We start from the raw sequence: 27,829 nt of genomic DNA on the forward strand, positions 1-27,829 counted from the left end.
CGAGTTATGTTTCGATTGTCAAGCATAAGGTCATCTACGCACTTTTTTTTGTTACGCATAGAACCCTACAACAGTTCCCTCAATCATTGCACCTTTGTCTTTTTAATTTATCCGTTCACACACAAATGCAAGGAGTTTATGCTGGAATCGTCATTCTTATATTGTACCTTAACATTCAGGACCGATTCAATGCTGCATGTACCTTTTCAAATAGGTAAGCTTTGGAAATATTGCTCAATACATTATGAATTGTTTTTCGTCCCTATTATTTCCACGGCTTGTGTCTGCCATGGTAAAATTGGTTACCTAACAAATACGTACCTTCTCTAAGGACATACACAAACCATCACTAGTGCGATATGTCGCCGTGCAATGGGATGGGTCGGCGAAGCACGACGAAAGCATACTTACCTGGCATAGGGGTTACCGTGATCACGAAGGCGGTTCCCCCAGGGCGAGGCTCTCCCATTGCACTTCGGTTGGGTTGACCCCTGCGATTATCCCTCATGTGGATAACTCGTATGCGCAATTTTTGGTAGCCGGGAAGTGCGTCCGCGCACATCCCGATTTCTGAGGTTCATCAAAATCAAGCGAATATTCCTCCTACGAGGAGAACTCTTTCTAGGTAGAGAACATTCCGCATGCTCCTGCTACAAGGCTTGCTGTAACTGTTATTCGACGCAGACTCTTGTGCCACGTTCGACCCGGAATATTCATTAAAGACTAAAAACAGGAGAACCAGCAATTCAATTGAAAACAATCCAATTTAAATCTAAAATTAGGTATGTATTGTGAGCAAAATAATCATAAAATTGTTAAGCAAACTCGACATTCAATAACGTTTGTTATGTGTGTTGTATTTTTATGAAACAAAGAGAACATTTGTTTAACAAAAACAAATGTTATTTTCTTTCAAAACTAACATTATCATCCATAGAAAAACATGTTTGGAAAACTACATTACTTTTCAGGCTAAATTGCACTCAGAATAGTAATGATCCGCGTTCTTCTGATTGCTATTTAGCATGATTAGCATTAATGAAAAAATATGGTTTAGCGGGATGTGAATAGATATTTAATATCTTAATTATGTTGAATAAAATATAATACAGTAAATTTTAGCGTGACCCTGTGTGAAATCTGGATCATAACGTACCAAACTCTCTGCTATACTTCTCGCGGGTATGCCATTATCAGCTTTTGTGGACGTAAACCAAGCGATCCAGAGCTTCGAGAAAGCAAATCAACCTACAGTAAGTTTTCATTCAACTTCCCAAATATTCTACAATGGGGTACCAGCCGCATAATATGCCTATTTGTTATCATAAGTAAGCCCATGTAGTGGTAAATTTGCTGCTTCACTTACTTACTCGAACTGTCATACACCGAGAGCCCCTTTCGCTTAATTACATTGAATCTTTTACATCTCCTTATGCGCAATGTAGCGGTCACATACATATGTATATATGCCGAAGAAGTTAATATATTTTTATCTTTCCAAATGGCGTCACTATCATCTATTTCTCCTTGCTGTTGAATGTGCCTTGTCCATCAAACCAGCTTTGTTAAACATTTTACCATGTTTGATCCCTTAACAGCAGCAATCGAACGCATAATGGAACAACAATAGAAACAATCTACAGTTCATTTCTTATGGCATAGCTACTTTCAATCAATTTAACGCATATTGTATGCATCCTGCCTCTCTTTACCTTCGGCTTTCCGTGTTATAATGATACGTTTAGCAATATATTTCGATTCCAGCATTTCCATTTTACAATCACACACACACACCAGCTTCTTGTGCAGCTTTCTTTAACTTTTTTATACTCATGTAATTGTCTAATTTTTCTCGTTATTAACATTTTTCTGTACCTATGTCGCTTCAACATCGGCAGAAGAAAAAAAAACCTAGAACGTATTAACAATAGCCAAGCGTAGCATCATTAATGCTATGATAACCACACAAGCTAGATACCCTTAATGATATAGGTGTTGTTAAAATGAGTCTCCATATTTGTATAGTATGCTTCCAATATACATTTAAGCACATACAGGTGTTGCGTGTATACGTCAATATATATATACCAAAGTCTATTGATGTGCAAAATGTAACAAATGTAATCATTTATTCTTTTTCATAGCGAAATCAAAAATAATGTTGAATTGAGGAGCGGAACATACCATTTGGCTAATTTATTATTATTATTATTTTTTTTTTGAGAATCGAGTCATTGCTAACGGTGCCAAATATTGCATCGTTCCACCGTTTAATGGGCCATTTTTGATTGAAAATGAAATTGAACTATTGTAGATGTTTGTTGCAATGGTAGTTGTAATAATAATAGCAATGATCGTGCTCATTAAATGAACTCTCTTTATACCGGGGGTAGCATGATTTTTGTTCGTCCCTATTTACAACAACCGAATAAGAAGAAGATAGTGTGGAGCGTAATCTGAATTTAAAAATGATCAAAAATCGTTGGCAAACAACATTGCATTTGCATTCAGTAACACGCACAACTGATGCTCAACTAAAACATTGTTCGGCCGATACAACAAAGAAATACTTACATATAGATATATTTACGAACATATAACTCCTGTATTATTTTTGCTACTGTTGAAACTGTTGATTTTGTGGCTGGTGTTGGAACTGCTGCTGCTGCTGTAACATGGCTGCCGCATCTATACTATTAGAAGCAGCCGCTGTATAGGTCTCTAGTTCCAGATCTGTGTCCGTTGCGCTGCCAGCTCCACTGTCCGTGTTACAGCTCGTGTTGTACGATGATGCTGCTGTCGTCATGAGCGGTTTGCCTTGGCAGTTCATCTCGTATCCGACACTGTTCATGGGAGCCACAGTGGGCGAGGTAACATCCGTCATCATTTCGGGGGCTGTAGTCGATGATATCGAGCCAACGGATTGTGACGAGGACTGGGTTGAGATCATTGGCTGAGTTTGATTGGGGTGCGGTCCAGCGGCTGCAGCAAGACCCGAAGGTAGCTTCATTTCCTCTTTTTGCTGCTTCAGAAACTTTTCCAGCTCAAGAAAGTGACGCAATTTCAGTTCCTCGTGCTCTATATGCTGACGCTGCAGCAGCAGTTGTAGTTGTTGTCGGGCGCTTGGCAGTAGCTGCAACCCGCACAGATGCGTTTGGATGGCGGTCAAATTATGTCCAATATCTGAATTATTGAAGTTCGGTTCGGGTGGAAGCTGTGGCTGTTGTGGTTGTGGGGCTACTGCAAGCGTTTGCGGATGCTGAGACTGTTGAGAAACGACGGTGTAGTTGGAGCTATCCATCAATGTCGTTTGTACGCCATCTATATAAAAAACGTAAAAAGTTATTTACAAGCTGCAACGAACGATAACGATCAGTTTATCTTACTGTTTGTATTTGCCGGTATCGCAGCCTGTGCGTTCATTTGCACTTGTGTCTGTGGTTGTTGCTGTATGGTTATCAACTGCTGCTGCTGATGCTGCTGTTGCACTATCTGCACTGTCGAAGTTACACTTGCTGAAGACAATACAGTATGCGATGTTTTTAAGGTAGATGCTGATGGTAATGCTGTTGCTTGTTGAATGGTTCCTTGCAAAACGGTGTTCCCAGCATTCAGTATTGCTGATTCCACATTTGGAGTTTTCGGGAGCACTTGATTTAGTTTTGCTTCCAGATCGTTTGTTGTTGGAACTTCGCATATAACCGCTGCCGTCTGCTGTTGCATTTGCTGGTGCTGTTGATATTGCATAGGGAAGGTTTGGCAGGACTTTTCATCCGTTGGTGACGAGAATGCAGTGTTTGTCTGTACATCATCCGGCATCGTTACGACCGGTTTCAGCTGTGCACTAACGGCTGGTGACTGTTGCTCAACCGCACGTAGAGATTCCTGCACTGGTTGAACGTGGAAGCGCGAAACTTTTCGAATCAGCGGTTTTGGTTCGCTTAGAACCTTCATCTCTCCGCTCGACTCGACAGATGGGCTCGTAACAACTGAATGGATTTGTTGCTAAAATGGACACAAAACCCCGTTTAATGCCGTTAAAGCGATGAATAGATAAAGTTTTCTTTTTTGTGGTACAAAATGCTTACCGGCAAGTTTGATTGCTGATCCGGGGCACCTATCGTGACTGCTTTAGATGCATCCGTTCCAACTGTTAGCTGTGCCAATTTCAACTGCAGGCCAGTTACACTACTAAAACGAAATTAAAGGTTCGTGTTATGGCATTTGTTTTCTTTAAACGGCAAATTAAATGTGTTTTTTTACCTGTCGATACGATCCACACTACCCTGGTTGGATAGTGGCTTTTCACGGTTATGCGAGCTACTCGAATCAATGTTACTGCTATCAATGCTGACCGATTCCTTAAAACCGCTCGGTTCTAACGAATCTGGAACCATTGCAATGGATGTGTTGTTTAGCTCCGCAGATGTACGCCTCGATACGTACTGCTGCGTCTGATCTGTCTGCAATCCACCGACGGTCGATGCATCTTGCACTGAGCCGGTTTGCTGTTGTGCAGGCTGAGATATAAATTCACCAGCAACGACGGCAGCGTAGCTCGTACCTTCAACGATATATTCTTGGGCTTTACCAACAATACCACCTGTTGCGGCTCCTTCGTGCATTTCGTTTAGAGGCGCCCCATTTGCGTCCGTGGTACCATACTCATGTGACTGATAAAACATCACTTGCTGCGGCTGTTGCGATTGCTGCGCTAGTCCCGAGTCAGACGGATAGGGCACCGGATGCGGCGAAACCATCGCGGATAGTGCTGTTGCGCTAGCCTGCGACGAAAGGCTTGCTGATCCGCCGCTTGATTTATTCGTGTTCACGTGAACGTGTGTTATGTTCTCTAACCCTATTTTTAGCTGTTCCAACGTTTCTGGCATTCGGTTACTGTTGGCCATCGCTTCACGCGTTCCCTGATCGACAGAGAGCTGTGCAGACATCAAAGTGATCTGCTCTACTGGCCTCATTTGCTGATTCTGCTGTATTTGCTGCTGCGGCATCATTTGCTGCTGCTGTTGCTGATAAGCATACTGTTGATGCTGTAGTTGCGATTGATATTGATGATGCTGGAGTTGAATTTGTTGCAGCTGCTGCTGATCGGCCTCTGTCATATTGGCTTCGGTTAGCATCATATTGTTTCCTTGTTGCTGATGATATTGTTGAAGAAGGTTCAATTGTTGGAATTGCTGATTTTGTAACTGATGCTGTAACTGATACTGTTGCTGCAGTTGTTGCTGCTGTTGTTGCAAAGCCGCAGATGTTTCGAAATTTGTTGTTATTTGCTGTGCAATTGCTAATGACTGCTGTTGAAGGTTGATTGATTGTTGTTGAAGGTACATATCTTGCTGTTGTTGAAAGCCTTCGTTGAAGCTATTTGTAAAATTCGGATCCACGGATTCAACAGTTTGCGTGAGTTGAGATGACGTAGGTTGTAAAGTATATTCCATCGAACCAGATCGAAATGGGCCATTATCTGTGGCTTGCGGTGGTACAAGCGGTTCTGCTAAAGGATCCACCATTTCTACTGCACATTCAGTTTGAGTTTCTGTTCCAGTGTTCGGAAGAATAGGTTTAGGAGAATCCACCACGCTCAATATGCCCGTTTGTTGCTCATTCATGACTAGCGCATCCGGCAAAATCACGGGAGTAACAGAGAAACGCGAAAGTTTGCGTTCTTTCAGTTGGGGAGTAACCATCGGTGTTTTATTTGATTCGTTGGTTGGCGATTCGACCATACCTTCATCGGCCGGAAGCACTGTTTCGTCACCAACCTGCATCAATTCATTTGTCTTGCTACTTTCGGCATTATTTACATTAGACAATGAAGACTGATATATATTTTGACTAGAAGATTCCGTCGCCTGAAGGTTGCTGATGGCTGTGGAAGTTACAGCACCAACAGCTGGATCGCCGGCCACACTAGCAACACTCTCTTGTGCTCCTTCCAACTGATTGGCCACCATTGCATTGGGTTCGGTTTCCTCCGATGCGTACGATCCTTCGTTTGGAACCAGCGATGGTGCCAATTGACGTTCGCCAGATGTTGCTACTGCACCCATATTGTCCTGTTCGCCGAAGCTTAAACGAGGCTGCAGTATGCTTAAATTGCTTCCCGAAGTTATTGTGTTTTCCGGTGTGTTCTCGTGCGATGTATAATCCGTACTAACAGTGCTTGCTTTACGGGAATTTTCATCGCAGCTGCTATTATTATCGATAACACTTTCGTCAGTTATCATGCAGACGGTTGTAACGGACGTTTGATGGTTATCGTCACTGCTAGCGGTTATCCCATTATTAAGTTCTTGATCCTGCATGGGTCCTGCAGTACCTTCAGTACCATTTTCGTCGCTTGACTGTGCTTTTTCGAGCGAAGCTACCTCATCGTTCGTTTGCGATGCAACTAAAGATGTGATCAGTTGCTGTTGGGACAGCGGCGACGATGATGTCGAGGATGTAGTTGTACTTGATATCCCTGTGCCAAGCGCTTGACGATCAATGATGGTTGGGTCAAAAATGTGCGTAAAATTTGCTGCCGTTGTCGATGTTTCATCACGCTACATTGCGTAACATCATATCCAGAGGAATGATGACACATGATTCAGGAAAAGAAGAATTAAAGATAAGTTAAGGTTCATAGTTTTGTCTACGGCTAAACGATATGTTTGCAGGATGTATCGAACACAGTTATTTATTATATTTTTAACAAAGGAAGAAAAAATTACATTCCTTTTACAAATCACTGTGAAATGTACGAGAAATATGGGAATTAAAAAACCAATAAAGAAGAACTCGTGCAACGGAAGCATTTCGGCAGCGTTATTGTTAAAAGTTAAAATTTTTCATTAAAACAGTTGCCATGCTTCAAAAACATATTTTAATTTGTAGATGCCAATATCGATTAAAGATTTTCACTATCTGCTATGGCAGAATGCGCCTTAAGGACGTTTAGAATCGAATCGTATGATCAAGTTCATATATTATTAGCGAACGAATAGAGTAACCAAAACTACTGCCATAACAATAAACAGATGAACAAAAATAACACACAAACGAATCACAAAAGCATCGTAAATTTCAAATCGAAAACAAAAGACTCTCGAACTAAGCGTGATGCAAGCGATGTAAGAAAACAAACAATATGAGTGTATTGAAAGAAGAAAAAACAAAGAATTCATCATGCAAAATGTTTCCATTGATGTACAATCGACAGTTCGTTAGTTTACATTCACTGGGGGGGAAACAAACGGTATGCAAACTAGACACACACGACGGGAAACGAGAACATGTACACAAACTTAAGAACACGGAAAGGAGTAAAAACGAGCAGTAAGAAATGGGAAAAAATTGATATTCTGCACTTACAGATCTATGTCTCTGGTGTGTTTTAAAATTCGAACGCTGACGTGTTAGAGACGCATGGCGCACCTGGTAGTTGTAGGTGGTTGTTGTTTGTTGATAATATCGTTGCGGAAAATTACAATAGTGTTCATTTAAATACAGTTAAGAGTATGAATTAACAATATGAGCGGAGCAGTGATGTATTTTATTTTATTTTTGGAATGTGTTTTACGGGACATTTGACGAGTGATATGAACAGGGTAAAGGAGTTGTAGAAATATAAATTATTAATACAGAATGAAGGATAACATATTCGCTTGCCAGCACATGTAACATAACAGTAAGGTATAAAATATATTAAATTTTGATCTCAAAAATTCAATGTGATAGAATTTGGTTTTCGTCAATTAAAAAAAAACAACTGCTCATTTTCTATAACCTATAACCAAAAATATGGACAGTGTATCTGAAAAGTATGATTTATCGACAATTTTTCGCCAATTCGTACTGCGTATCCTTCTCTTGCGCGCGGTTGTTGTAAATAGACGTATCGTAACAAACAATTTGAGTGCTATTTATGCCAGATTAAAAATGTATCTCCTCTTTGACTCGCGTACATTTTAGTGGTTTTAGCTACAAATTGATTAACAGAAAACGATAAAGAAACAGATCATGCATAGCGATATGAAAGCATAGAGATTTGTGTTAATTCTTTGTTAAAGTTCATTACATTGTTACCAAACCGTACACCGTATCCGATAAGTTCATATTTAGCTTTTTTATTGCTATATATAAAGTATAACGTATTTGCTCATTAAAGCACTCGTTAAGTAGAAAATAATGATCGTCGAATAAATTCGGAATGAAATGAAAACGAACCAAAATATAAAGACGCATAAGTTAATTCAGGATGTGTTTTATCACTCGTGTAATTTTATGAGAACCAATGGGCAACAATCCCTAAACACACATATACACGCTAAAAGAGTGATCGGTAAACAATGTGATGGATGGAAAGAGGATACGAAGAAGGAAAGCATGATGGCGTTTCTTACCTTTTCCATTGAGCGGCGATAGCATTGTGATGCAATCGGTAATTGGTTTGGATTTTCTTTTAGTTGTCGTTGAATATCGCGAACCATTTCGATGAATATCGTTGTCTGTGATTCGCTTAGTAGATCTTGTTTGACCTAGTAATGGTAAATAATAGCGTTAATAATTTTTTTTATCTTTCCTTCCCTTTGCTAAATACTTACTAGATCTTGGGCCACCTCGACCGGGTTAACATTGCTTGGGTCAAACTTAAACTTAATTGTTTTTGGTCGGTTTTCCATCTCGCATTCAATAATGTTGTTCTCGTAACCGAGTACGTGCAGTTTTGGGTTTCGTTCCGTCGAACGATGATTGCGACGTTTTTTCATCTCGTTTGTCAATCGTTTCGGTAGTGCAGCCTGTATGGAAGGAGTGGCTGTCGATACATTAGCATCTTGGACACCAGCCGATGCGGACTGGCTTCCTGCAGTGGTTGTTCCAGTCGGTGCCATTATATTAGTCCCTTGTTGTCCACCATTAATTGGGCTAGCATTATAATTTGCTGATGCTACAGCTTGATGCAACAGTGTACCGTCTTGTGAATTATGGACCATTGGCTGAGCAATTGTTTGTTGCTGAAAGTTCTGCTGTTGCAACAATTGTTGTTGTTCTTGCTGTTGCTGCTGCTGCTGTTGTTGCTGCTGCTGCTGCTGCTGTTGTTGTTGATACTGTAATTGCTGTTGCATTAGTAAGTTGTTTTCGTTTGATGAAATGGGACCAGAGTTTGTGACTACCAATGAACCATCAAGTTCTTGTGGAGCGGTTCCTTGGGAATGAGGCTGAGTAATCGTTTGCTGTACCATTGCAGAGACTGGTGAAGGCTGTTGCCCCATCAGAGCGTTCTGCACCGGATTCGTCTGAGTCATTTGTGTTTGCTGAGATTGTGACGGTTGTTGAGTCAGTACAGATGGTGATTGCTGTTTAACAAAATGTGGTTGCGGCAATGGAGGTTGCTGTGAGGCAACAACTTGATGATGCATCAAAATCGTGGTTGAGGAGCTCGGCTGCGGTGGTGGTTGGGAAGTTCCAATTTGATTCGGCATAGACTGGTGTAACTGCACTGAGGTATCGCACAGGTGTTGCGGCATGTACATATTTGGATTGGCCTGTATTTGCTGTGGCTGGTTGTTCGTAAGGTTATTAGCAGGTGGTTGAGATTGTTGTTGTATGTAAACATTTTGCGTTTGCATCTGCTGAAGTTGCGGGTGTGGCTGTTGCTGCGGTTGTTGCTGTGATTGTTGCTGCACCTGGTGCTGAGGCTGTAGCTGTTGCTGAACATGTTGCTGTGCCTGTTGCTGTGGTTGTTGTTGTGGCGACTGATGATGTTGCTGTAGTTTTAACTGCTGTTGCTGTATTTGGTGCTGCTGTTGTTGCTGAATTTGCTGCTGCTGTTGTTGCTGAATTTGCTGCTGCTGTTGTTGCTGTATTTGCTGCTGTTGCTGTTGCTGTATTTGCTGCTGCTGCTGTTGCTGTATTTGCTGCTGCTGCTGCTGTTGCTGTATTTGCTGTTGCTGCTGCTGCTGTATTTGCTGCTGTTGCTGTTGTTGTATGTTCTGGGCTGGTTGGCTATGAATTGGAATAATTCCCTGGAGCTGTTGTTCTAGTGTTGAAATCTGTTCCTGTAGTTCGGCCTGTTGTTGCTGTTGTTGCATCATAGCAAAGTTTTGTTGCTGTAGCTGAAATATATGCTGCACCAACTGATGTTGTGCTCCCATTTGGTTCATATACTGTAAATTTGTTCCTTGGGACTGACCCTGCTGCTGTTGTAGTTGAAGCATAATATGGGCCTGCTGTTGGGAATCTACAAACACTTGTTGCGGTATGTAGTTTGGTTGTTGCGTTGGAGCCAAATTTGTCTGCGTTGGTTGAGTTGACACCATTTGATTAAGGAACTGTTGGTGCTGCTGTTGCTGTTGAATAACCTGTGCCATCGGCTGCTGTAATGGTATACCTTGGCCTATAACAAACTGACCTCCAACAGATTGTTGTTGATAGGTTTGCTGCAGTTGCTCATTGCCGACAGGAGCAGATATCTGCTGCTGGTAAATTAGTTGCTGTGCTTGGGAAGATGGAAGCGACGATGGTTGATAATATCCTTGGGATGCTTGAGGCAGCTGCTGTTGCGTTAGTTGAACAGGAACTGGTTGCGTCATCTGCGGTACTTGAAGTTCGGTCACTTGGAGATCATTTTCTAACTGTTGCTGTATTTGCTGTTGTTGATACAATTGCTGCGCAAACATTGCTTGCTTCTGAAGAGCTTCTTTGTCTTTTTCTACTTGCTGTTGTCGGGCTCTCTCTTCTCGTTCTTTTAACAACGTTTGAATCTGCACTTTAAGAATCTTTGCCACCGTCTTGGAATCGTCTTCCATCAGTATACCGGACTTGTACATTTCGTTAGCAATCTCTTCAGCATCATCAACGCGAATATCGAAGTCAAACTGAATGGCTTCATTCTCTTTGTGTTTGTTAACACGCTTCTTTGGATCCATAATGCGCAACCGAAACTCCATGCGCACATTTTCCGGGTTTGTTAGGAACAGATCCTTCGATATGGGCTCCAGCCGGATACCAATGTCTTCACAAAAAAATTCACAGTTCAACAGCTCCTTGCATGTTGGTCGTCCTTCCTTTTTATCATGTATACACCGTTCTATGATCTCACGCACCTCTGGATTTTCCACCTTTTCTAGACTTTGCGGTTTCACACCGGATGTGACCTTTTTATAAATCTGTGCCGGTGTATTACATTCATTGTATGGATACTCTGAAGTAGCCATCTCCAACATGCACATGCCGAAGGCGTACACGTCGACGGCTTCGTCATAATGTTCCTCGTACATTTCCGGTGCCATGAACTCCGGCGTACCGATAACCGACTTAGCAAAGCTGCGGTTTTTCAGTGTGGCTAATCCTAGATCACCTATCTTGACACTCCCTGTCGTTCCGGTTATAAATATATTATCACATTTCAGATCACGATGGATGATAGGCGGCGTGCGTGAATGTAAGAAATGCAAACCCTTTAGAATCTGCCGACACCAAGACTTCAGCACTTTTGGATTAATTTTTTTAAATCGACGCAAATACCTGCAATATACAAAAACAAAAACATATACACAATTTGAAATCGAACGTTTCTTGTTCTAACAACGAACGTTTCGATAGCAATAGGCACAATACTTACGATTTCAAAGTACCGGAAAGCATCAGCTCGGTAACGAGTACAATGTTTTTCTTCTTGTTTCCAGCCGTTGGTGCCGCTTCCCAGTAGTTGTAAAATCTCACGATATTAGGATGCTGTAACTTTTTAAGCATTTCTGCTTCCTCTCGAAATCTAGCTCGCTCAACTCGGTTTACCTTTTTCTCCTAAAATTTAAAGCACATTATTGTTAACCGTACGATCAACGTTGCATCATATCAAATCCTGCACGTACCAACAACTCGCACCATGCAACGGCAACACCGGTTTGAGTATCTAACCCACGATAGACCGTTTTGAATGATCCTCGACCAACCTCTTTATCGTACTTTAGAAACCGACCGCACGGTGATATGCCGATAGCTTCATCCTCGTCGTCCTCCTTTTTCTGTTGTTTCCGTTGCTCCTCAAATTTCTCTAGATCGAAGATTGGACCATACTGTACCAGCTTTTCTTCCGAAGGCTTAAACTGTAGAGCTAAATTCTCTGCTTCCCGACTTAAAATTTCAATATTATCATCCAGATTGCGCGGATACTCCGTCTCAATAGTTTCATTTTCGATAAAGTTTTTCGAATATATCACTGACATGGCCGTGTTTTCAAGACTTTTGCGCACGAAACGTAGAATGGTCCGACTTTGCGCATTGTCAGAACCACGCGAATCACCTTCTGCATAATGAACATTTTCCGGGTCAGTCGGGCGTATCTGTACATCCATTTCTTTATCATCATTTTCATGCGGTTCCTCTTTTTCATCTTCTGCCACCCCGTTCTCGTCCAGATGGTGGTTGGATAGTTGCTGTTCACCGTATATGCCCGAGTCTTTAGTTGTTGTTTTTGAACGACGTGTCGTTTTTGCTTCCGCGGTACTATTTTCCTCTTGGGATATGGTCGTTGGTTCATTTCCTTCCTGCTCGGGCAGCATTTTCGTCGATCCAATTGGATGATGTTCCTCGACAGTACCACCACCACCATCATCCTCTGTAGTTGTTGCATCTTCTTGCTTGCTGGACACCATTTCCATCCTTTCGTTGGCCTCTACGGGAACGGTTATGTCGGATTCTACCACTGACTCGGCAGCCTCATTGTCTTCTTTATCAGTAACCACGGTGGACACCTTTGAGATCATCCCGTGACATCGAACTGCATTGTTGTGTTTCTTTGGTGACGTTTCACTGATGGCCAAAGCTCCTCCTGGTGCTCCCGCTCCTCCTTCATCCTTTCGATTTCCCGTTTTACGACTGGTTGGTGTTGTATCGCGCGTTTGTTGATGTTGTTTAACAGGGGTTCGCTGTTGTTGTTGCCTTCTTTCATCCATCTTGTCATCGTTTTTAATTTGTGAATGGATTTTTTTGTCACCGGGGGATACTCGACGAAAATGATTACCTGCTCCGGTACCGGCACCACCAGATGCTGTCACTACACTACAACTAGGACTGTTCGTAGAACCGCCGCCAGATGATATCGTACCAGTAGCGGTATTTACAGTGGTGTTTGTGCAATTTAATGAATTATTGCTGCTGCCGCTACCGCTGCTATGTTCGAATACTCTTGAGATTAAACCCCCCGTGTTGGATGCCGTTGAATTTGTACTAGAAGTACCAGATCGGATTGTATGAAGATGATGATGGCGTTGTTGTCTTAGCGTACTGCAGTTGTTGTGGTTGTAGGTAGAGATATTGTTGTTCGTACTTGTAGTGTTATTAGTGCTGCTGCTACCACTACTAGAGCTCCCAGTGCAATTGGTTGTATTGTTACCAGTAGATATACAGGAAGTATTTCCTGCCGTACTACCGCTGCTGTTATTGTTTATATTGTTCAAGCTTGTTGAAGACGTCGATTGACTAGTAGAGCGTAATCTTCTTACACGATGGTTATTGAACTGTTGCTGATTTCCCGATGAAACTCTCAAGTTTGGTTGTGTTTCTTGATTGTTTCCTACAGGTGTAGTTGCCTGGACCGAATTGCTGAAATCAGGAAAAGAAAGGAGAAACTTACTTCAATACAGAGTAGGAACACACTTAATAACAAACAAAAAACACACACTCATAATCCTCAAATTTCCACCGAAAACCGCGAGATACATTACAACTACCTTAAACATGTCCATCCATTGAAATGCACCTTAACAAGCAATCCCCAAACAGGTTGAAATATTGCAAACATTTTGTTTTTCCGATATCCTTAAGAGAGTGACCAACGGATTACTGTTGGCGACGGAATGAAACGATCAACAATGTATCCAACAAAACTATTTTTGTGGCTAGTGACATCAGAGCATCGTAATGCTCGATTAGTTCAATCGTTAATATAACAAAAATAATTATTCTAAAGCAAATACCAAGACGGTTTTGTTCTTGGATGAGACGAACACCTTTGCACGGTACGTCGTTTAACGAACACTGTCGTGCACAAAGCATTCACTCAAAGCACGGCCCAAAAGCTAACGTTAAAATTTTGAAAGTGTACCAATCCTTTCACTTTTAGTGAACGTAAATTATTTGCCTATCTTTACGATTAGTTTTTGACAGTTAGTTACACTATTGATGTTTCCACAGATAAGATGAGGCCGGTTTAGATACAATACTTAAAAATTGCTTTAAAATGCAATTAGACGGATCAATAGACTATTGGATTGACTTACCTTCTGCCAAAACATGCTCTTTTCGTGGCTCCCATTTGTAAGGCATTATTGCAACATGCTTCTATCCAATGTTCACAAACTGTTAGTCCAACGCGTCGTCGTGATCTTGCCTTCGATTAACTGAGTTTTTCACTTTATCCAAAATCTGCTCTTTTCGTTAGTGGCGCCGTACATAAGATGATGGTTGAAAGGCTAATTTTGCTTTCGTGATTCGCTTCGTATTTTTAATCCATTTGCTACTTGCAGCAGTCGATTCTATCCTAATTTAAAACAAAAAACAATGTTCCAAAAAGTTTGAATTATTAGTTGCTATTTTCTAGAAAGACTATGACTAATGAGGCTTTGCAATAACTTGAGAATAATGTCTTCGAATGTATCGTTATCGGACGGCATATCTACACCACTTAAATTTAAATTAATTTTGCATGTTCACACTGCCTGCACAGCATGTTTGATCGGATACATCAGCTCGTTAATTTGTTTTTGCCGTTAATTTGTAGTGGTTATTGCGGTTATCATATCAAGGACAAAGGAATATTTTAAGCTTGGGTACTAACAGCTTGCTTCTGAAATGGTCGATCGGTTTTTTCGTTCATTCGGTAGTCATTCATTCATTCCTACTGGATCGAGAGAACACCACTGAAGTGTTTATCGGTCTGTAAAGAAAAACAAAACAAAACAAACAATAGAATAGGTTTATGCGTAGTACGATAGTTCCTAATTAAACGCTGCAAGTTAATGATTAATTAATAAACGAGCAATACTTAATCGTGTTATTGCTGTTCAAGGAAATCATAATAAATAAAACACAAAAAATACACATCTTATTTCTAACCCCTGCTAGTTGTGGGTAACTTAAAAACTATTAAACATGATTTTTTTCATTTGTTCATTTGTCGTTTTTGAACAACAACATTTACATTAATATTATCATTTTTAATGCTTCACGAACAGATTTCAAATGATAATTGGTTTATCAGATTGTTGAGGCGTACGCTATCTTTGTAGGACAACATTTGTCCCACTGATTCCAAAGCATTTTGCGAGAAACAAACTGAAACGGTCCACACATTCGAAAGTGAAAACAAAACCAAGGAGATAAAGAAGGTGTTGTTTCGCATTTTTTTCGCCAAATCGTAAGGAAGATGTATCGAAAGATCTACAAATGAAAATGAGCTTCAAATACTATCAAAGTTCACGATCTGATCCATTTCCTTTCCTGCAACCTGGTTCCTTTCAATCCTTCATTCCAGTAATAATCGATCGTATCCTTCATTTCCGGCCATTTGGTTGGACAGTTGGTTGGACATGGTTCAAAGGACAGTTCCGTATTTTATCGAAAACCCCACAATCGAAACAGTTGTAGTTTGACGAGTTGTGTTTGTCGACGATTATTCTACATTCCTCTACAACTATATATGACTGAACCGCGCTCCGTTACGTTCACCTTATCGAAGACATTTAATACGCAGTAAAGTACGCTGCAGACAATATGGTTGCCATGACCGCCAAACATTAGTGCGAGAGATGAGGGCGCGTTTGTTATGGTGTGTCGACGTCACAGCGCCGAAGCGAGAGCTTTGGCGCACACGCCGCACGAATCTGTCGGACCAAATTGAACGAATGGTAGGAAGGTTGTTGTTGCAATTGGAATCATGGCGCTTGGATGCCGGCTAGAGGCAACCCCCGTTGGTAGGGCGCTATGTTGCAGGCTGACCATGACACGATGACGAGAAAATATTAAAAAGGCAAAGATGAGTTAGCTTTGAGCAGCTGTAGTAATGGCCACTAGCGTTTGTTAGTATTCTTCTCGCCTAGGTATATCTGCCAGGATGGACTAGGCAAATAGTATAGTTGATCATGCACGACTTAACGGTACGCTTGGGTAAGGGTTGAAAATCTCGACCAGACCATGTAGTGTCCTATATATGCAATTCCTGCATGTCTAGATAGCGCAGACAAGGGGAAATCGAACCAAAAGATCATCAGAGCAAGTGTTACAAGACACAGAGCTGGGCAAAATCTATAACGTTTGTTATAAACCCCTCATAAAAAAAGCAATATAAACAAATCAATATGAAAGTCCACATAGCAAGTTACTTCTTATAGCATACGAATTAGAAATCCACCTTTCCGAGCCATCAGTAGGTCTAATCATGACAAAATTTTGCTTATAATCAGCTTTCAACAAGAGAATGCTGATTCAAGCATTATTCAATTGTGAAGTGCTGAAATGTGTAGAGAGCTGCACACGACCAGCTTCACAGACAGATCGTTAGCAAAGCGTATCGAAAACATATCCCATTCACTCATATTTCATTCTTCCTCTATTTGACAAGCGACTACGCAAGATTTTCCGGATGTGCTTGACTGCGGTCATATCAATGTGTATGTCCGTACATGGGTCACATTTATTAACAATGCAGCAGTTCTGCAAAATGCGCATTATTGTGAAACGGAAGTTAAAGGTGAAAAAGCTGATACGATAGCTCCATACGATAGCATCCCAACAAAAGAATGATAAAATTCTACAATATTTGGTCGCAGGAATGGGGGCCTAGCCGCATTAATTGATATCAATGGTTAGCAGGATTGTATAGATGGAGTAAAACCATTCATTGAAGCACGATTTCCAAAGGTTCCAAGGCTCTAATTAATAAATAATGTTCGACAATATTGTGCTGCCTAGCTTTAGAAGTGATTTGCTACCAGGTCATGCCTGTCACATGGTGATGGCCTACTAGAAGGATTGTTACCACGTAGCCAGCAATTAGCCAGTCCTGGCTATGATGGAACCTAATTGAGATGAGTCTCGAACCTTGACCTTCGGTGTATCAGACAGAAGGTTAAGGCACGAAATCAAACTAGCGATTCGCATAGATTATCAAACTGAACATTAGATTCAATTGACAATCGTCAACACGATGCAGTTTCCGTGATAAAAATATCTGAATAGGGGTAAGCTACTCATTATGGTGAAATAAACCATCGTTAAAACAATACTTTCATTAACGACTGTTGTATGAAACGTATTCTGCTGTGGTGTTCTGCTACTACACTCTTATCCGATCCTTTGTAATACGACTTAGTAGTTCTTATTCGCACGATACTATCCTCATGAAAGTATTGCTTTTAGGATGCTTTATATTTTATTGGCAATATGATTTCGATAGAGCTTCCAACGTCACTACACTGAACACGTCATTACTACTCTTTTTCTCTACCTGTTATTTTCTATGGGACAAGTCGTAGTTGTTTTTCGTTCGTGAAATGATTTCATTATTTTCTCTAGACCTCTTCCACTACTGAAATGCAGCGTTTTCCACTATGTTGTTTCACGATCGCAACACTCGCAACGGTGAGCTATCCTTCTATGAACTATGCCTGCTACGCCACTAAACTTAAAACGGTCCGTAAACAGAGGAGTACTTTTGGGAAAGGTTCTGAACAGAAGTTAGCAAAATGTATGTTTCCATTTGATAAATACAAAAGATAGCGACCATATGACAGGTGCTGTCAACGAAGCAGGCGCCGAAGAGAAATAAAATCGAAATGTCAGAACAAATACGCGAAAAAAAAAGATACAGCTCTGCCGCACCGCACCGCATCCGCCTATTGACTTTAGAGAATTTTCTTACGACGGATTCATTTGCGCACACACAACACACTAACACACACGTACACACACAGTATGCTGCACCACCTACCACTACTGCTCTCACACGCGAACATTATTTGCTTCATCTTCTTCTGCGACACGATTCGCTTGACGAGACGAGGGCCAAGAATCTCTTTGCTGCGCCGCTGAATAGCAAAAAGAAGTCAACAGCAGGGAAAGATGATGTAGATGATTTCATCATTTTCAAAACCAATTTTTTCGCATTTGCAAACACCACATAACAGCCAACAACAACGATTAGTCAGACAAGAGACATGGTCCACATTTCGCGGCAGGGTGGGGCACGCAAGAAGGGACGAACAATCCAGCAGATATCGATCTAGAATCTATGCGCTCCTTCTTTTCGACCAAAATTTCTTTCTCTGCACCCGTGTTGTATGACGTTTGCACTACGTAGCAGTATAGCGACCGCAGCATTGTACGGCGAATAGGAAAAAGGAAATCATAAAGAAAGCATTGATGGCACACAATTTTTTCACTAGATTTGGCACGCACCTTACTGCTCTTATCACACTGTACGCTATGGTTGCTGATGGAAAAAACTACGCCCATTCAATTCACTCGGCACATAGTTTGGTTTTGTTTCCACTTTTCCGAACTAGGAACAAGATGGCTCATAGTTTTTAGTTCAACGACACGGGAAACCGGCTCGGACGAGAAGTTTTTTGAGTATCGCAGCTTTTGCGTCCGAACGGCACGAACTTTTCATTACAATTACGTGCATGCTCGGTTATCCGTGCAGTGGCACGGATGTGCCAGGTATGGTTTTGACAGTTTCGCTTACTTTTTTTTAATTCCAAAAAAACAATGAAATACCTAATTTAAAAAAACGATCTACGGTTTTTGTTCTCTTGCTACTTGTGGTTTTTTTTAAGCATGTGAGAGCAAGAAGCAGGCACTCGTCGAAAAATACAAAATTTACGACAAACTTATTTAAGATGATTCATGAACCAGCCTACAATATCACAAATCTCGCCTGGCATGATGAATTACGGTCGTATCGCAACTAACGTAAGTATAAAACGTTGTTAAACTTTAGTCTAAATTGATCCTTTGCCCCTTTCTAAATACCTAACTGCTGCGGAAATAAAAGACGAGTCCATAAGATGGGTGATTAGAGCATGAAATGCATGCTTCAAAAGTACATTCTCCTGTTTTGAAAATTGTATCGTTAAATGCAATTTAATTCATTGTCGTATTTTCACAAAGCGACATTCGTTTTCCCTATTTAACATAGGGCACATGTAGATCCGTATTTATCAAAGGGGTCTGGCAAGTAGTCCACTAGCTGACGACAATGAAGCGGAAGTTTTCCATGATCCATCCATCTTGAGTTTTGCAGAAGTGATGTCCGCGAACTAATCGCGTCTGCCATTAGCTGTCGACGGGGTTACCATCGAAGGTGCGTAAGATAGTTTCAATGCAAAATTCGATATCATTCTCGCTGCGACACGGTGCAATAGTATGCAACAATAAACGTAATGTCTCCTCATCCTTGTAGATGGGATGTGTTAGCACGGCGAAGACGGAATTCTGAAGACAGACAAAGGTATGCCAAGTTAGTGAAACAATGCTTAAAACAATATACGCAAGCTACTCACCCGCATAACGGTTGACACTCCACAATGATTCTGGTTTTGAGAAGCTAATCTGAGAGTTTTGATAAAAGTATCCCAATCATGGCGTGTGACGGAAGTTGTGAACATATTTAACCAGTTACTCCTAAAATTGATGGATTGCAAGTATCTGCTGGTGTTGAGCTGGTTAATTATACTGCCATTACAGCCGGGAAAGGTTTGTTCGGTGGGTTGTGTTTCTTTCGACAAACTATCTAGTCTTTCTAATGCACGACACAATTTTCTACGGGAAATTTTGAACTGTTTTTGTGGTTTTACTTTCGACCTCGTGCCAGGCATTGTGGTTTGTAATTTTGCTGTTTTTGTTATGTTTGTGCCATTGACAGCTACAGGGTGCACTGCAAAACGCACAATGGAATGTATCACAATCCTGCAAAGTTGATCGATGCTGGATAATTTATGAATTTAAAATTTAAATTAGGTAAATAATTTTTATTTTCTGAAGAATGATCGGTATTTATACATAAACTAAAAAAATTCTAAAAGGCCCATAATCTAAATACTGTTTGTGCAACTCGAGCTGCATTTATGTGAAAATATTGTTCATCGGAGTGAAGAATATTTTCTTTGGAACAACTCTTCAATGATGTTAACTGCTTCCTTTTGGAAGGAGAAGAAACAAGGGATGAAAGATATATTTCCAAAGATTTGATGAAAAAATTTTGGCGCATCAGCCATCATCACATGGCAGCTAGTATGAGACATATATTAACATTAGGACTCTGTGCTACCACATTTGCTAGCAACAGTGTGTGCAGCATCTTATCACGTAAAGTAAATACTGAATTGAGGAGAGCGAGTGGCAGATAAACAATTAAAACAAACTTATCGCTGCATCTTCATCCTTGTTGCGCTTTGGTAGCTTCCCTAGAATGTTACAAGTCAAGTTTAATGCATCAAACATGCATACACGAGCAACACAACAAAGCCCATATTTTTAAGAAACGTGCAGCGACAGATCAGTGGTTGATTAACGCTACTACCACCTATTGCAACGAATTCACGATTGTGATTCCGCGAAAATTAAACCGTTTCCTGGTATACCTAGCCGTAACATGGAAGTGCGACGCATTCCCAACGAAGCCAGCTTTTTAGTGCATTCATTCAAGAAATCGAATATCGTGACCTGTGCCCTGGATAGGAAAAAGTCACTTTCGACCCCGATCATACCATCACAAAACGAAAACTTTTTGTGTGTTCCAAAACTGGGTCATCATGGATTGCGACAGAAGCTTCCGGAGATGGGACTTGATTTATCTTTCGACGATATCGCGATCCATACGGAAGTGCAACGTGCAACGACATACCAAACTATTACAAAAAGTGTATCTCAATCCACGCTAACGATTCCAGAAAACTACAGTTTCACCTCAGTGCAAATTCAAGTTTACAAACGTCGATGGTTCCTACTAGTTTTATGCGTTCTCAGCATAGCGATATCATACGTCCAATGGATACAATACAGCATAGTGGCAAATATAATGGCGAAATACTACAACATTTCACCGGCGTGGATCGACTGGACATCAATGATCTTCATGGTGATCTACATACTGGCCGTGTTTCCTGTGTCATACATTATGGATGTTAAAAATATGCGCCAGTCAGCAGTAATTGGAGCAGTTGGTACAGCACTAGGAGCGTGGATCAAAGTATTTTCGGCAGACCCATCGCAGTTTAAAATAGTCATCGTAGGACAAATTATTTCAGCCATTGCACAGGTCTTTTTACTTAGCATCCCATCGCGCTTGTCGGCTACCTGGTTTTCCCCACAAGAAGCTTCTTCCGTCTGTGCTTTCGGAGTTTTTGGCGCCCAACTAGGCATCGCAATTGGATTTTTTCTCACCCCTATGATAATCGTTAATCACGACGACTTTGGCGCTATAGGTGTTGATCTGCAAGTGTTTCTTATGGGAGTGGCTGGCGTTTCTACCATGATTGCCTGTATGGTAATAGCAGTATTCAAATCCGAACCACCATTTGCACCGAGCCACGTGCAGGCCCTGCAAAGAACAATGAAACCCCGAAGGAAGGACTATTGGCCATCGGTGGCACGATTGTTGAAGGACGATAATTACCTGATACTGGTAATCGCTTATGGCATCAACGTAGGCTTATTCAACGCATTCTCGACGCTGCTCAACCAAATCGTGCTGAACTACTTTCCCGATAGTGCGTCTGATGCGGGGCGCATTGGTTTGGCGCTAATCGTGCTAGGACTGATCGGTTCTATGGTGTTCGGTTACTTACTTGACACCAGCCATAAGTATAAAGCAACTGCTGTATGGGTAAGTTCACATAATTGTATGCATATGGTTCCTTTCAACGATTTTCTTTTATGTATTCTCAGGTCTGTCGGCTTTCGGCAGTAACACTGGTGATATTCGCACTAGCTTTAGAAAGTCGTTCTAAAAAGTTGTTAGCAGTAGCTTCCGTATTTCTCGGGTAGGTGCGGGTAGTTTACTTCGAGGTCGGAAAAGTGCAACGTTTTTTTTCAGTTTTTTCATGACAGGCTTCCAGCCAATCGGATACGAGTTTGCCGCTGAGCTAACGTTTCCTGAACCTGATGGACCAGTGATGGGAATATTGAACATTTCTACACAGATTTTTGGCATTGTTATCACATTGATGATATCCGGTATCCAAAACATTTTGGGAGATTTTGTGGGAAATATTGTGAGTAAATATTGTTTGTTTTTGATAAAAACTTCTAATGTACGTAATATTTTATTTCCCCACGATTAGGTTTTTGCAGCATTTCTTATACTAGACGGAAATATCATCAGTTTGATTCGGTCAGATTTGCGCCGCTTCAATACTCATTTAGAAATAGAGAGCGAAGCTGCAAGAGAATTCGCAGAAGATGCTAGCGTTCGCTACGGGGACATCGAAAACTATGAAGATGCCGGATTGAAGCTGAAGATAGACACCGATAGTTAATTAGAACATAAAAACGCTGTAGCTGTACTGTTTTTCTATAAGTTTACATAAATAAGCATAATGATTTAAATCGGTTGTATTGTTGGAAGCTGGAAATATAAACAAAAAACGCAATATTTGTGATGTGTAATAAAGTTAAGTAGCCCTAGTACCGTCGCAGTACCACCATAAACCAGTTTTGCATGTTCTGTTTTGGGCGATTAACTACTTTTACAAATATGAACTTTAACAGGGTGGTGTGTTTGCATGGTGGTTCGTATGAAGCGTCTGATACTATGACAGCGTTTGTCAGCGTTAAACGTCTTATGCCAAAATGCAATATTTCTATCAAAGTGTCCTGAAATAAGAAATAAGAAGAAAATTTCTTGTGGTTTGCATTGCACAGCATCTGCGTTTCTCAGTTTTCAGTCAGAAACATAGAAAATGCTGCCTGTACGTTCGGTTGCCAACCTGGCCGTCCGCAATGGTAATGTATAAACAATATCGTATTATTGCGATAGCAAGACACCAGCTTAACGATGTTCTGTTCTTATTCTCCTTCATTACATAACCGTGCTACCTGGTGAACAATATAATGTATGTGAACTGAAATGCGATTTATGGATGCAAACAGCGGCATTCCTGTCCCGCGGATATCATGGACCCAGCAACTTCCGCGTGTATACCATGAACGACATGCCCGTCCCAGAAGGCGATTTCTTCGAAGAGCACCGACGCAAGAACCGAGTGTACAACACCGTGCTTGCTGCCGGTATTGTTATTTTTGGCATCACTCTGACTGTGGTAATTGTGAATCTTGAATGGTGCATTGCGGTGCAAAATATCTCAATATTCTATGTACCATTCCAGGCCAAAGAGAGCGGATTGATCTACTTTAACTACAACCCGCCGAAGAGCCTAGATTAAACTGAGCGCCAGGAAGAAGTCGTCACACAATGGACGCAGCATTAGATGTTCTGTGAAAATAAATCAGTCTAAATGAAATAATCAATATTTTCTGTGTAATGTTTAGCGTATCGTGCAAATTGATAATGAATTTTCGGGGGAAATCATCAAATTTTCATGGAGCACTTTGGGTGCGATCGTCTCGACTCGAGAGCTCTTTGACAGGTCGAATACGTCACGAACATGGAATGACGTTCTGCTGCTGAACATCACAAATGGTATCAACATAAATAGAAAAGCGGTGGTAAAACGAACGATAATAGTTGCTGCATTCGAAATCTATTTAAATTTCTTAGTTTTTCGGTGCATGAACGCCTAGATAGTGTACATAATCCTTCTGCTTATTTGGCAAGTGTTTGCGTACGAAAGTGTCTAGCATGGCGGCAGGTATAAAGTACATCTTCCAGAAGGAGCTGTTTGATGCTCTGGATGAGCGAATTTTGTCCGTATGCAATGTTAGCAAATTGCACAAACGAAAGAAGACGTCGTACTTGTGCATTATTTCTACGATCAAGCCGAGCGTTGTAGTTAGCGTTTGTCAGATAAAACAGTATGATAAAGGCGTGTACAAGAAAAAACGATCCTGGTCACTGGAGGAGATAAAGTGCATCGACGGGCGTAACGAAGCTGCAGACACCCATGACTTTGATATGATTTTAGATAAACCATTCCGATGGTTCGCAGCTAATCTGCACGAACGACAAAATTTCATTTCCGTCTTGTGGAAACAAATCCACAAGCACTGTACCGTAGGAGAGCGTGCTGTGTTTAAAAATGTCCCCAAACAGTGGCTTTCGGAGAAATCGCCAGAAAAGCAGGTGGACGATAAATATTCCAACCGTGGCAATGCAGGCCAGGGCGATGATGAAGAGGAAGGGTTCGAAAATGAGGACTTCCATGCCCTCACGGATAAGGAGGAGGCGCATCTGAGTAAACTCATTACCGAATGTGATTATGCGATAAGCAACGCAGAGCTGTTCATGGAAGACTTGAGTCACAATCTGTTGCAACTGGACGGTGCAAACATCCAAAGCGTTCTGGCGTCTGAAAAACAAGTACAAATGCTGATGGAGCGCATCGAGGAAGCCATCAAGGAGGCGGAAAAGGTTGAAAAACGGCTCGACGATTACGATGAGATCCTCTGCCACGTACGGGACACGATGGAAAAGATGGGCGAGAAGAATCAAATGATTGAGATTGCAAATACCAACAACGTGCGGCTGTTGCAAGAATTGGAGAAAGTAGTTACGCAGCTAGATTTGCCGCACGTGCATCAACTTGCTCTGACGGATACGGACCTTACACCGAAAGGTTTGCCGGCAGCCATTGCAGCAGGCAAAGCGCTACAACTGGCGATGAACAGCGACATCGATCCTGCCCTTCTGCGGCTCACAGCGGTTCAGGATCAGCGGAAGCGTTTTGAAAAGTGGAAAGCAAAATTTTCACAAACCATTAGCCGGCACTTGAACAATCTGTTCATTCACCTTGGCAATCTGGGCGATTCGCAAACTTCGCTTTCCAACGAGCTGTCCCTGCCGAGGCACATGAACGTCCACAAGGAGCTATCTGCTTTCATGGAGCTTATGCATTGGATGAAAGCTATGGATCGAAAGGCGTACGATGCCCTCATTAAAGTTTATACTGCTTCATTAAGCAAGGTTTACGACCGGGACATCCATCTGTTTTTTGAAAATGCTAAACAAGCGCTCACACTTAAGCAATTCAACTCCAGGGAAGATATCAACAACAGCTCGATGAGCAATAAATTAAAGCTTGGCCAACAATCCAACAAACAACCCGCACAGCCGTACGGTATTTTAGGCATCAACAAGGAAATGTGGTCTCCGGGAGCCGAACCATCGGAACGGCAACGGTTCGATTCTATCTTGGAAAAAGTATTAGCCGAACTGGAGCCAGTGGCGTTGAACGAGCAACATTTCTGCATTGCTTTCTTTCAACTGGACGTAATCAGTCCTACGGGAAAGAATACGCAAACGACGCTGGATGCGTCTAGCAACGAAACGACGAACCAAAAAGATGAACGTGACACAGCATTGAACATTCCACAGCGAAGACTTGATCGTCAAATCAACGAGGAAGTGCGCCGAATGATGGGGGAACTGTTTGCAAACCTCGAGTCAGAAATCAATAACTTTATACTAAGTTTTGAAAAGCTCGATAATTAGTAAGTGAAGAACTGGCTAGATGCCGTAGCATTCAAATTGTAATTCTATTGCTCTGTTTGTTTGTTTGTTCTTTCAGCTATTCCTTGTACGTTCTGGTGCGCCTTACTCAGCATGTAATGTCCGCTCAAGACGCACACTCGTTCCTGAGCATGACATTCGCTTCGGCTCTCATACACGTGAAGCGTAACTTTGATAAGTTTATGCAGATACAGCTACAATCGATTGAGGAAGCCAAGCTTCCAAAACGATCAAAGTGTGGTCTGCTGCCGTTTGTGGAAAACTTTGAAGAATTTGCAGCAACCTGCGAGAATGTGTTTAAGAAAACGGAGCGTCGCAACGATCTAGATAAGTGGTACCTAAAACTGGTTGAAGCTATCTATGAGCGCATTCCTGTACACGCAGCGGAACATTCAAAGACACCGCATCAAGTGGTAAAAATGGAAAACTACCATCGAATGCACTCTTCCCTATCGCAGCTTAAAATTCCGGTACTGGAACCGCTGCGAAAAGAAGCCAAGACGCGTTACAACGATGCCCAGAAAGCATACGTTACGAAATATTTTGGTCGACCATTAGAACGATTGAACGTATGTGCTATCCTTCTGAAGGGTTGTTGTCCCACAAACTAACATTTTCGAAACTCTTTTCAGCAATTTTTCGAAGGTATACAGGCACGCGTACAACAGGGCGTGAAGGATACGGAAATAAGCTACCAAATGGCATACTCAAAGCAAGAGCTGCGCAAGGTCATAAGCCTTTATCCAGCCCGTGAAGTGAAGAAAGGATTAGAGCAACTGTACAAGAAGGTGGAAAAGCATCTTTGTGAGGAGGAAAATCTGCTTCAGGTAGTCTGGCGTGCTATGCAGCAGGAATTCATCAATCAGTACAACTCACTGGAGCAATGGATTCAACGTTGCTACGCCGGTTCAATGATAACACTTGAGTTTACGATCAACGATCTTTTGGATTTCTTTTCTGAGATCGCTCAATCCCATTAATCACTTAACTAACAGTATCTGTATGTAAAAGTATTTAGCTTTAATAAACTGGTCCATCGTCTAGATTGTCGTCCTCATCATTATACGCTTCGCCGTTATCGAAATAGTTGTTACCATAATCGTTATCGTCGTCCATCTCTTCGTCAATCATTTCCTCCTCTTGATCATCGCCATCTTTCTCGTCTTCAGAGTCACTCTTCTCCTTTTTAACCACATCCGCATTGTCGCCGGATGATTCTTTCTGCTCCAGTGCCTTCAGCTTCGCATCAATATCATCTGCACTTCGCATTCGCTTCTCCTTTGTTGGTCCGGATGCAGCCTTCAAGCGTTTGAAGCTGGGCTTCAGCTCTGCAGGCATCAGTTTCCACAGAAAATCTCCTTCGCGTTTTGTTTTTGGATCATTCTCTATAACATTCTGAAGCAAAAACAAAGCGAAAATTCTATAAAGTACGAACGATCAGAAGGCTGAATTTCACATTTTGACTCACAATAACTTTATCACAATAGCGCTGGACTGTCATTTTGGAACTTTTCTTCGTTGTGTAGTACGTGGACTCTCGTAAATAGGAGATAAAATCTTCTTTCCACAGTATTTTATAGCTTCGATCTGCGTTTGACTGAAATAAGTTTGGTATTCAAAAGATGTTGCTCTTTGCCAGTGCTATGCGCCTCTGCTTACCTCCAACGGTACCGGTTTCGACAGCAATGGAGGATACAGCGGTGGTGGAGCTGCCGAGGTAACAGCCTGTATCTCTTTACTTGTGACGCCTAGCGATTGGAGCTGCTCTTGAGTTAATGTGCCACTGGTTTTACCACGTCCACGTCCAGCCATACCTAAGAAATAATATCGGAATTAGCTATTAGCTGTTGAAGCGGTACTTACTGTTGTTTGTAATACCGCTTGTTATCCCGCTACAAGACTGTGTTTTAGCATTCGTTGGTCACGAAACGTGCGGTACGTTTATGATCAGAACCCTGTTTTTAAATGCCGAATGGGACCAAAACTATGTTTTCTGCTTTAGTGCGGTAATCCAGAGGAAATTTTGTGATCTAGAAGATGTACCGGCAAATGCAGAATGTTTCCAAACAAACATAAACAACTTAACAGCTGTTTGACGTTTGTATTTAAATGCTCACAGGGTAGAATGCACCTCAGCCGTTT

General features: G+C 41.5%; 8 protein-coding genes and 1 non-coding gene across 21 annotated transcripts in view; 5 read left to right on the forward strand and 4 right to left on the reverse strand.

Annotated features, from left to right (window-relative positions):
- LOC125771824 (uncharacterized) overlaps positions 1-27,829 on the forward strand; it is a 225,059-nt gene that overhangs the window by 44,468 nt on the left and 152,762 nt on the right. The gene's annotated exons all lie outside the window — the stretch shown is intronic.
- The window catches only part of LOC125771829 (splicing factor 3A subunit 2-like), a 227,593-nt gene that overhangs the window by 41,236 nt on the left and 158,528 nt on the right, over positions 1-27,829 (reverse strand). The gene's annotated exons all lie outside the window — the stretch shown is intronic.
- LOC125772496 (U1 spliceosomal RNA) lies at positions 404-567 on the forward strand. The gene has a single exon (XR_007419525.1). It is a non-coding gene; the product is annotated as a U1 spliceosomal RNA (small nuclear RNA).
- LOC125771764 (uncharacterized) lies at positions 1,053-18,694 on the reverse strand. Of its 6 annotated transcripts, XM_049442723.1 has the most exons (13): positions 18,457-18,694; positions 17,990-18,086; positions 14,840-14,938; positions 14,283-14,542; positions 11,874-13,605; positions 11,624-11,805; positions 8,604-11,526; positions 8,403-8,537; positions 7,372-7,434; positions 4,264-6,563; positions 4,089-4,191; positions 3,387-4,005; positions 1,053-3,321 (listed from the first exon to the last, which is right to left on the reverse strand). In XM_049442723.1, exons 4-13 carry the CDS (start codon positions 14,315-14,317, stop codon positions 2,618-2,620), a joined length of 8,796 nt encoding a protein of 2,931 aa, XP_049298680.1. In that variant the 5' UTR covers positions 14,318-14,542; positions 14,840-14,938; positions 17,990-18,086; positions 18,457-18,694; the 3' UTR covers positions 1,053-2,617. The 6 variants fall into 6 exon arrangements, with proteins under 6 accessions (XP_049298680.1, XP_049298682.1, XP_049298683.1 ...); XM_049442725.1 differs by lacking the exon at positions 17,990-18,086 and having other exon boundaries at positions 14,283-14,537; XM_049442726.1 differs by lacking the exon at positions 17,990-18,086 and having other exon boundaries at positions 4,089-4,188.
- LOC125771837 (uncharacterized) lies at positions 19,069-19,927 on the reverse strand. Its single transcript, XM_049442920.1, has 2 exons — positions 19,563-19,927; positions 19,069-19,494 (listed from the first exon to the last, which is right to left on the reverse strand). Exons 1-2 carry the CDS (start codon positions 19,875-19,877, stop codon positions 19,336-19,338), a joined length of 474 nt encoding a protein of 157 aa, XP_049298877.1. The 5' UTR covers positions 19,878-19,927; the 3' UTR covers positions 19,069-19,335.
- On the forward strand, positions 20,424-22,987 carry LOC125771794 (feline leukemia virus subgroup C receptor-related protein 2-like). 2 transcript variants are annotated; one of them, XM_049442855.1, is made up of 4 exons: positions 20,424-21,886; positions 21,949-22,043; positions 22,097-22,274; positions 22,344-22,987. In XM_049442855.1, exons 1-4 carry the CDS (start codon positions 20,654-20,656, stop codon positions 22,536-22,538), a joined length of 1,701 nt encoding a protein of 566 aa, XP_049298812.1. In that variant the 5' UTR covers positions 20,424-20,653; the 3' UTR covers positions 22,539-22,987. The 2 variants fall into 2 exon arrangements, with proteins under 2 accessions (XP_049298812.1, XP_049298813.1); XM_049442856.1 differs by lacking the exon at positions 22,344-22,987 and having other exon boundaries at positions 22,111-22,259.
- Positions 22,876-23,529, forward strand: LOC125771844 (uncharacterized). Its single transcript, XM_049442929.1, has 3 exons — positions 22,876-23,004; positions 23,152-23,321; positions 23,388-23,529. Exons 1-3 carry the CDS (start codon positions 22,962-22,964, stop codon positions 23,442-23,444), a joined length of 270 nt encoding a protein of 89 aa, XP_049298886.1. The 5' UTR covers positions 22,876-22,961; the 3' UTR covers positions 23,445-23,529.
- LOC125771777 (exocyst complex component 1) lies at positions 23,683-26,730 on the forward strand. Its single transcript, XM_049442809.1, has 3 exons — positions 23,683-25,668; positions 25,746-26,256; positions 26,320-26,730. The coding sequence occupies exons 1-3, from the start codon at positions 23,861-23,863 to the stop codon at positions 26,665-26,667; spliced, it is 2,667 nt and encodes an 888-aa protein (XP_049298766.1). The 5' UTR covers positions 23,683-23,860; the 3' UTR covers positions 26,668-26,730.
- On the reverse strand, positions 26,687-27,770 carry LOC125771831 (DNA-directed RNA polymerase III subunit RPC7-like). The gene is made up of 4 exons (XM_049442913.1): positions 27,566-27,770; positions 27,347-27,501; positions 27,156-27,284; positions 26,687-27,082 (listed from the first exon to the last, which is right to left on the reverse strand). The coding sequence occupies exons 2-4, from the start codon at positions 27,497-27,499 to the stop codon at positions 26,708-26,710; spliced, it is 657 nt and encodes a 218-aa protein (XP_049298870.1). The 5' UTR covers positions 27,500-27,501; positions 27,566-27,770; the 3' UTR covers positions 26,687-26,707.

The sequence above is a fragment of the Anopheles funestus genome, chromosome 3RL (genome assembly GCF_943734845.2).
Source record: "Anopheles funestus chromosome 3RL, idAnoFuneDA-416_04, whole genome shotgun sequence".
In the NCBI taxonomy this organism is placed as follows: Eukaryota; Metazoa; Arthropoda; class Insecta; order Diptera; family Culicidae; genus Anopheles; species Anopheles funestus.

Excerpts from the sequence above, each read along its gene's own strand:
- LOC125771837 (XM_049442920.1), bottom strand. The coding sequence starts at position 19,877 with ATGCCTGGCACGAGGTCGAAAGTAAAACCACAAAAACAGTTCAAAATT. Across the intron at positions 19,495-19,562 it reads GAGTGTCAACCGTTATGCGG|AATTCCGTCTTCGCCGTGCT; the intron begins GTGAGTAGCTTG and ends GTCTGTCTTCAG.
- LOC125771831 (XM_049442913.1), bottom strand. The coding sequence starts at position 27,499 with ATGGCTGGACGTGGACGTGGTAAAACCAGTGGCACATTAACTCAAGAG. Across the intron at positions 27,285-27,346 it reads CGAAACCGGTACCGTTGGAG|TCAAACGCAGATCGAAGCTA; the intron begins GTAAGCAGAGGC and ends AACTTATTTCAG. Across the intron at positions 27,083-27,155 it reads GCTATTGTGATAAAGTTATT|AATGTTATAGAGAATGATCC; the intron begins GTGAGTCAAAAT and ends TTTTTGCTTCAG.
- LOC125771844 (XM_049442929.1), top strand. The coding sequence starts at position 22,962 with ATGCTGCCTGTACGTTCGGTTGCCAACCTGGCCGTCCGCAATG. Across the intron at positions 23,005-23,151 it reads CAACCTGGCCGTCCGCAATG|CGGCATTCCTGTCCCGCGGA; the intron begins GTAATGTATAAA and ends GGATGCAAACAG. Across the intron at positions 23,322-23,387 it reads TTGGCATCACTCTGACTGTG|GCCAAAGAGAGCGGATTGAT; the intron begins GTAATTGTGAAT and ends GTACCATTCCAG.
- LOC125771764 (XM_049442725.1), bottom strand. The coding sequence starts at position 14,317 with ATGGGAGCCACGAAAAGAGCATGTTTTGGCAGAAG. Across the intron at positions 6,564-7,371 it reads CACACCAGAGACATAGATCT|CGTGATGAAACATCGACAAC; the intron begins GTAAGTGCAGAA and ends TACGCAATGTAG. Across the intron at positions 4,192-4,263 it reads AGTGTGGATCGTATCGACAG|TAGTGTAACTGGCCTGCAGT; the intron begins GTAAAAAAACAC and ends ATTTCGTTTTAG.
- LOC125771777 (XM_049442809.1), top strand. The coding sequence starts at position 23,861 with ATGGCGGCAGGTATAAAGTACATCTTCCAGAAGGAGCTGTTTGATGCT. Across the intron at positions 25,669-25,745 it reads TTTGAAAAGCTCGATAATTA|CTATTCCTTGTACGTTCTGG; the intron begins GTAAGTGAAGAA and ends TTGTTCTTTCAG. Across the intron at positions 26,257-26,319 it reads GACCATTAGAACGATTGAAC|CAATTTTTCGAAGGTATACA; the intron begins GTATGTGCTATC and ends AACTCTTTTCAG.
- LOC125771794 (XM_049442855.1), top strand. The coding sequence starts at position 20,654 with ATGGAAGTGCGACGCATTCCCAACGAAGCCAGCTTTTTAGTGCATTCA. Across the intron at positions 22,044-22,096 it reads GTAGCTTCCGTATTTCTCGG|TTTTTTCATGACAGGCTTCC; the intron begins GTAGGTGCGGGT and ends GTTTTTTTTCAG. Across the intron at positions 22,275-22,343 it reads GAGATTTTGTGGGAAATATT|GTTTTTGCAGCATTTCTTAT; the intron begins GTGAGTAAATAT and ends CCCCACGATTAG.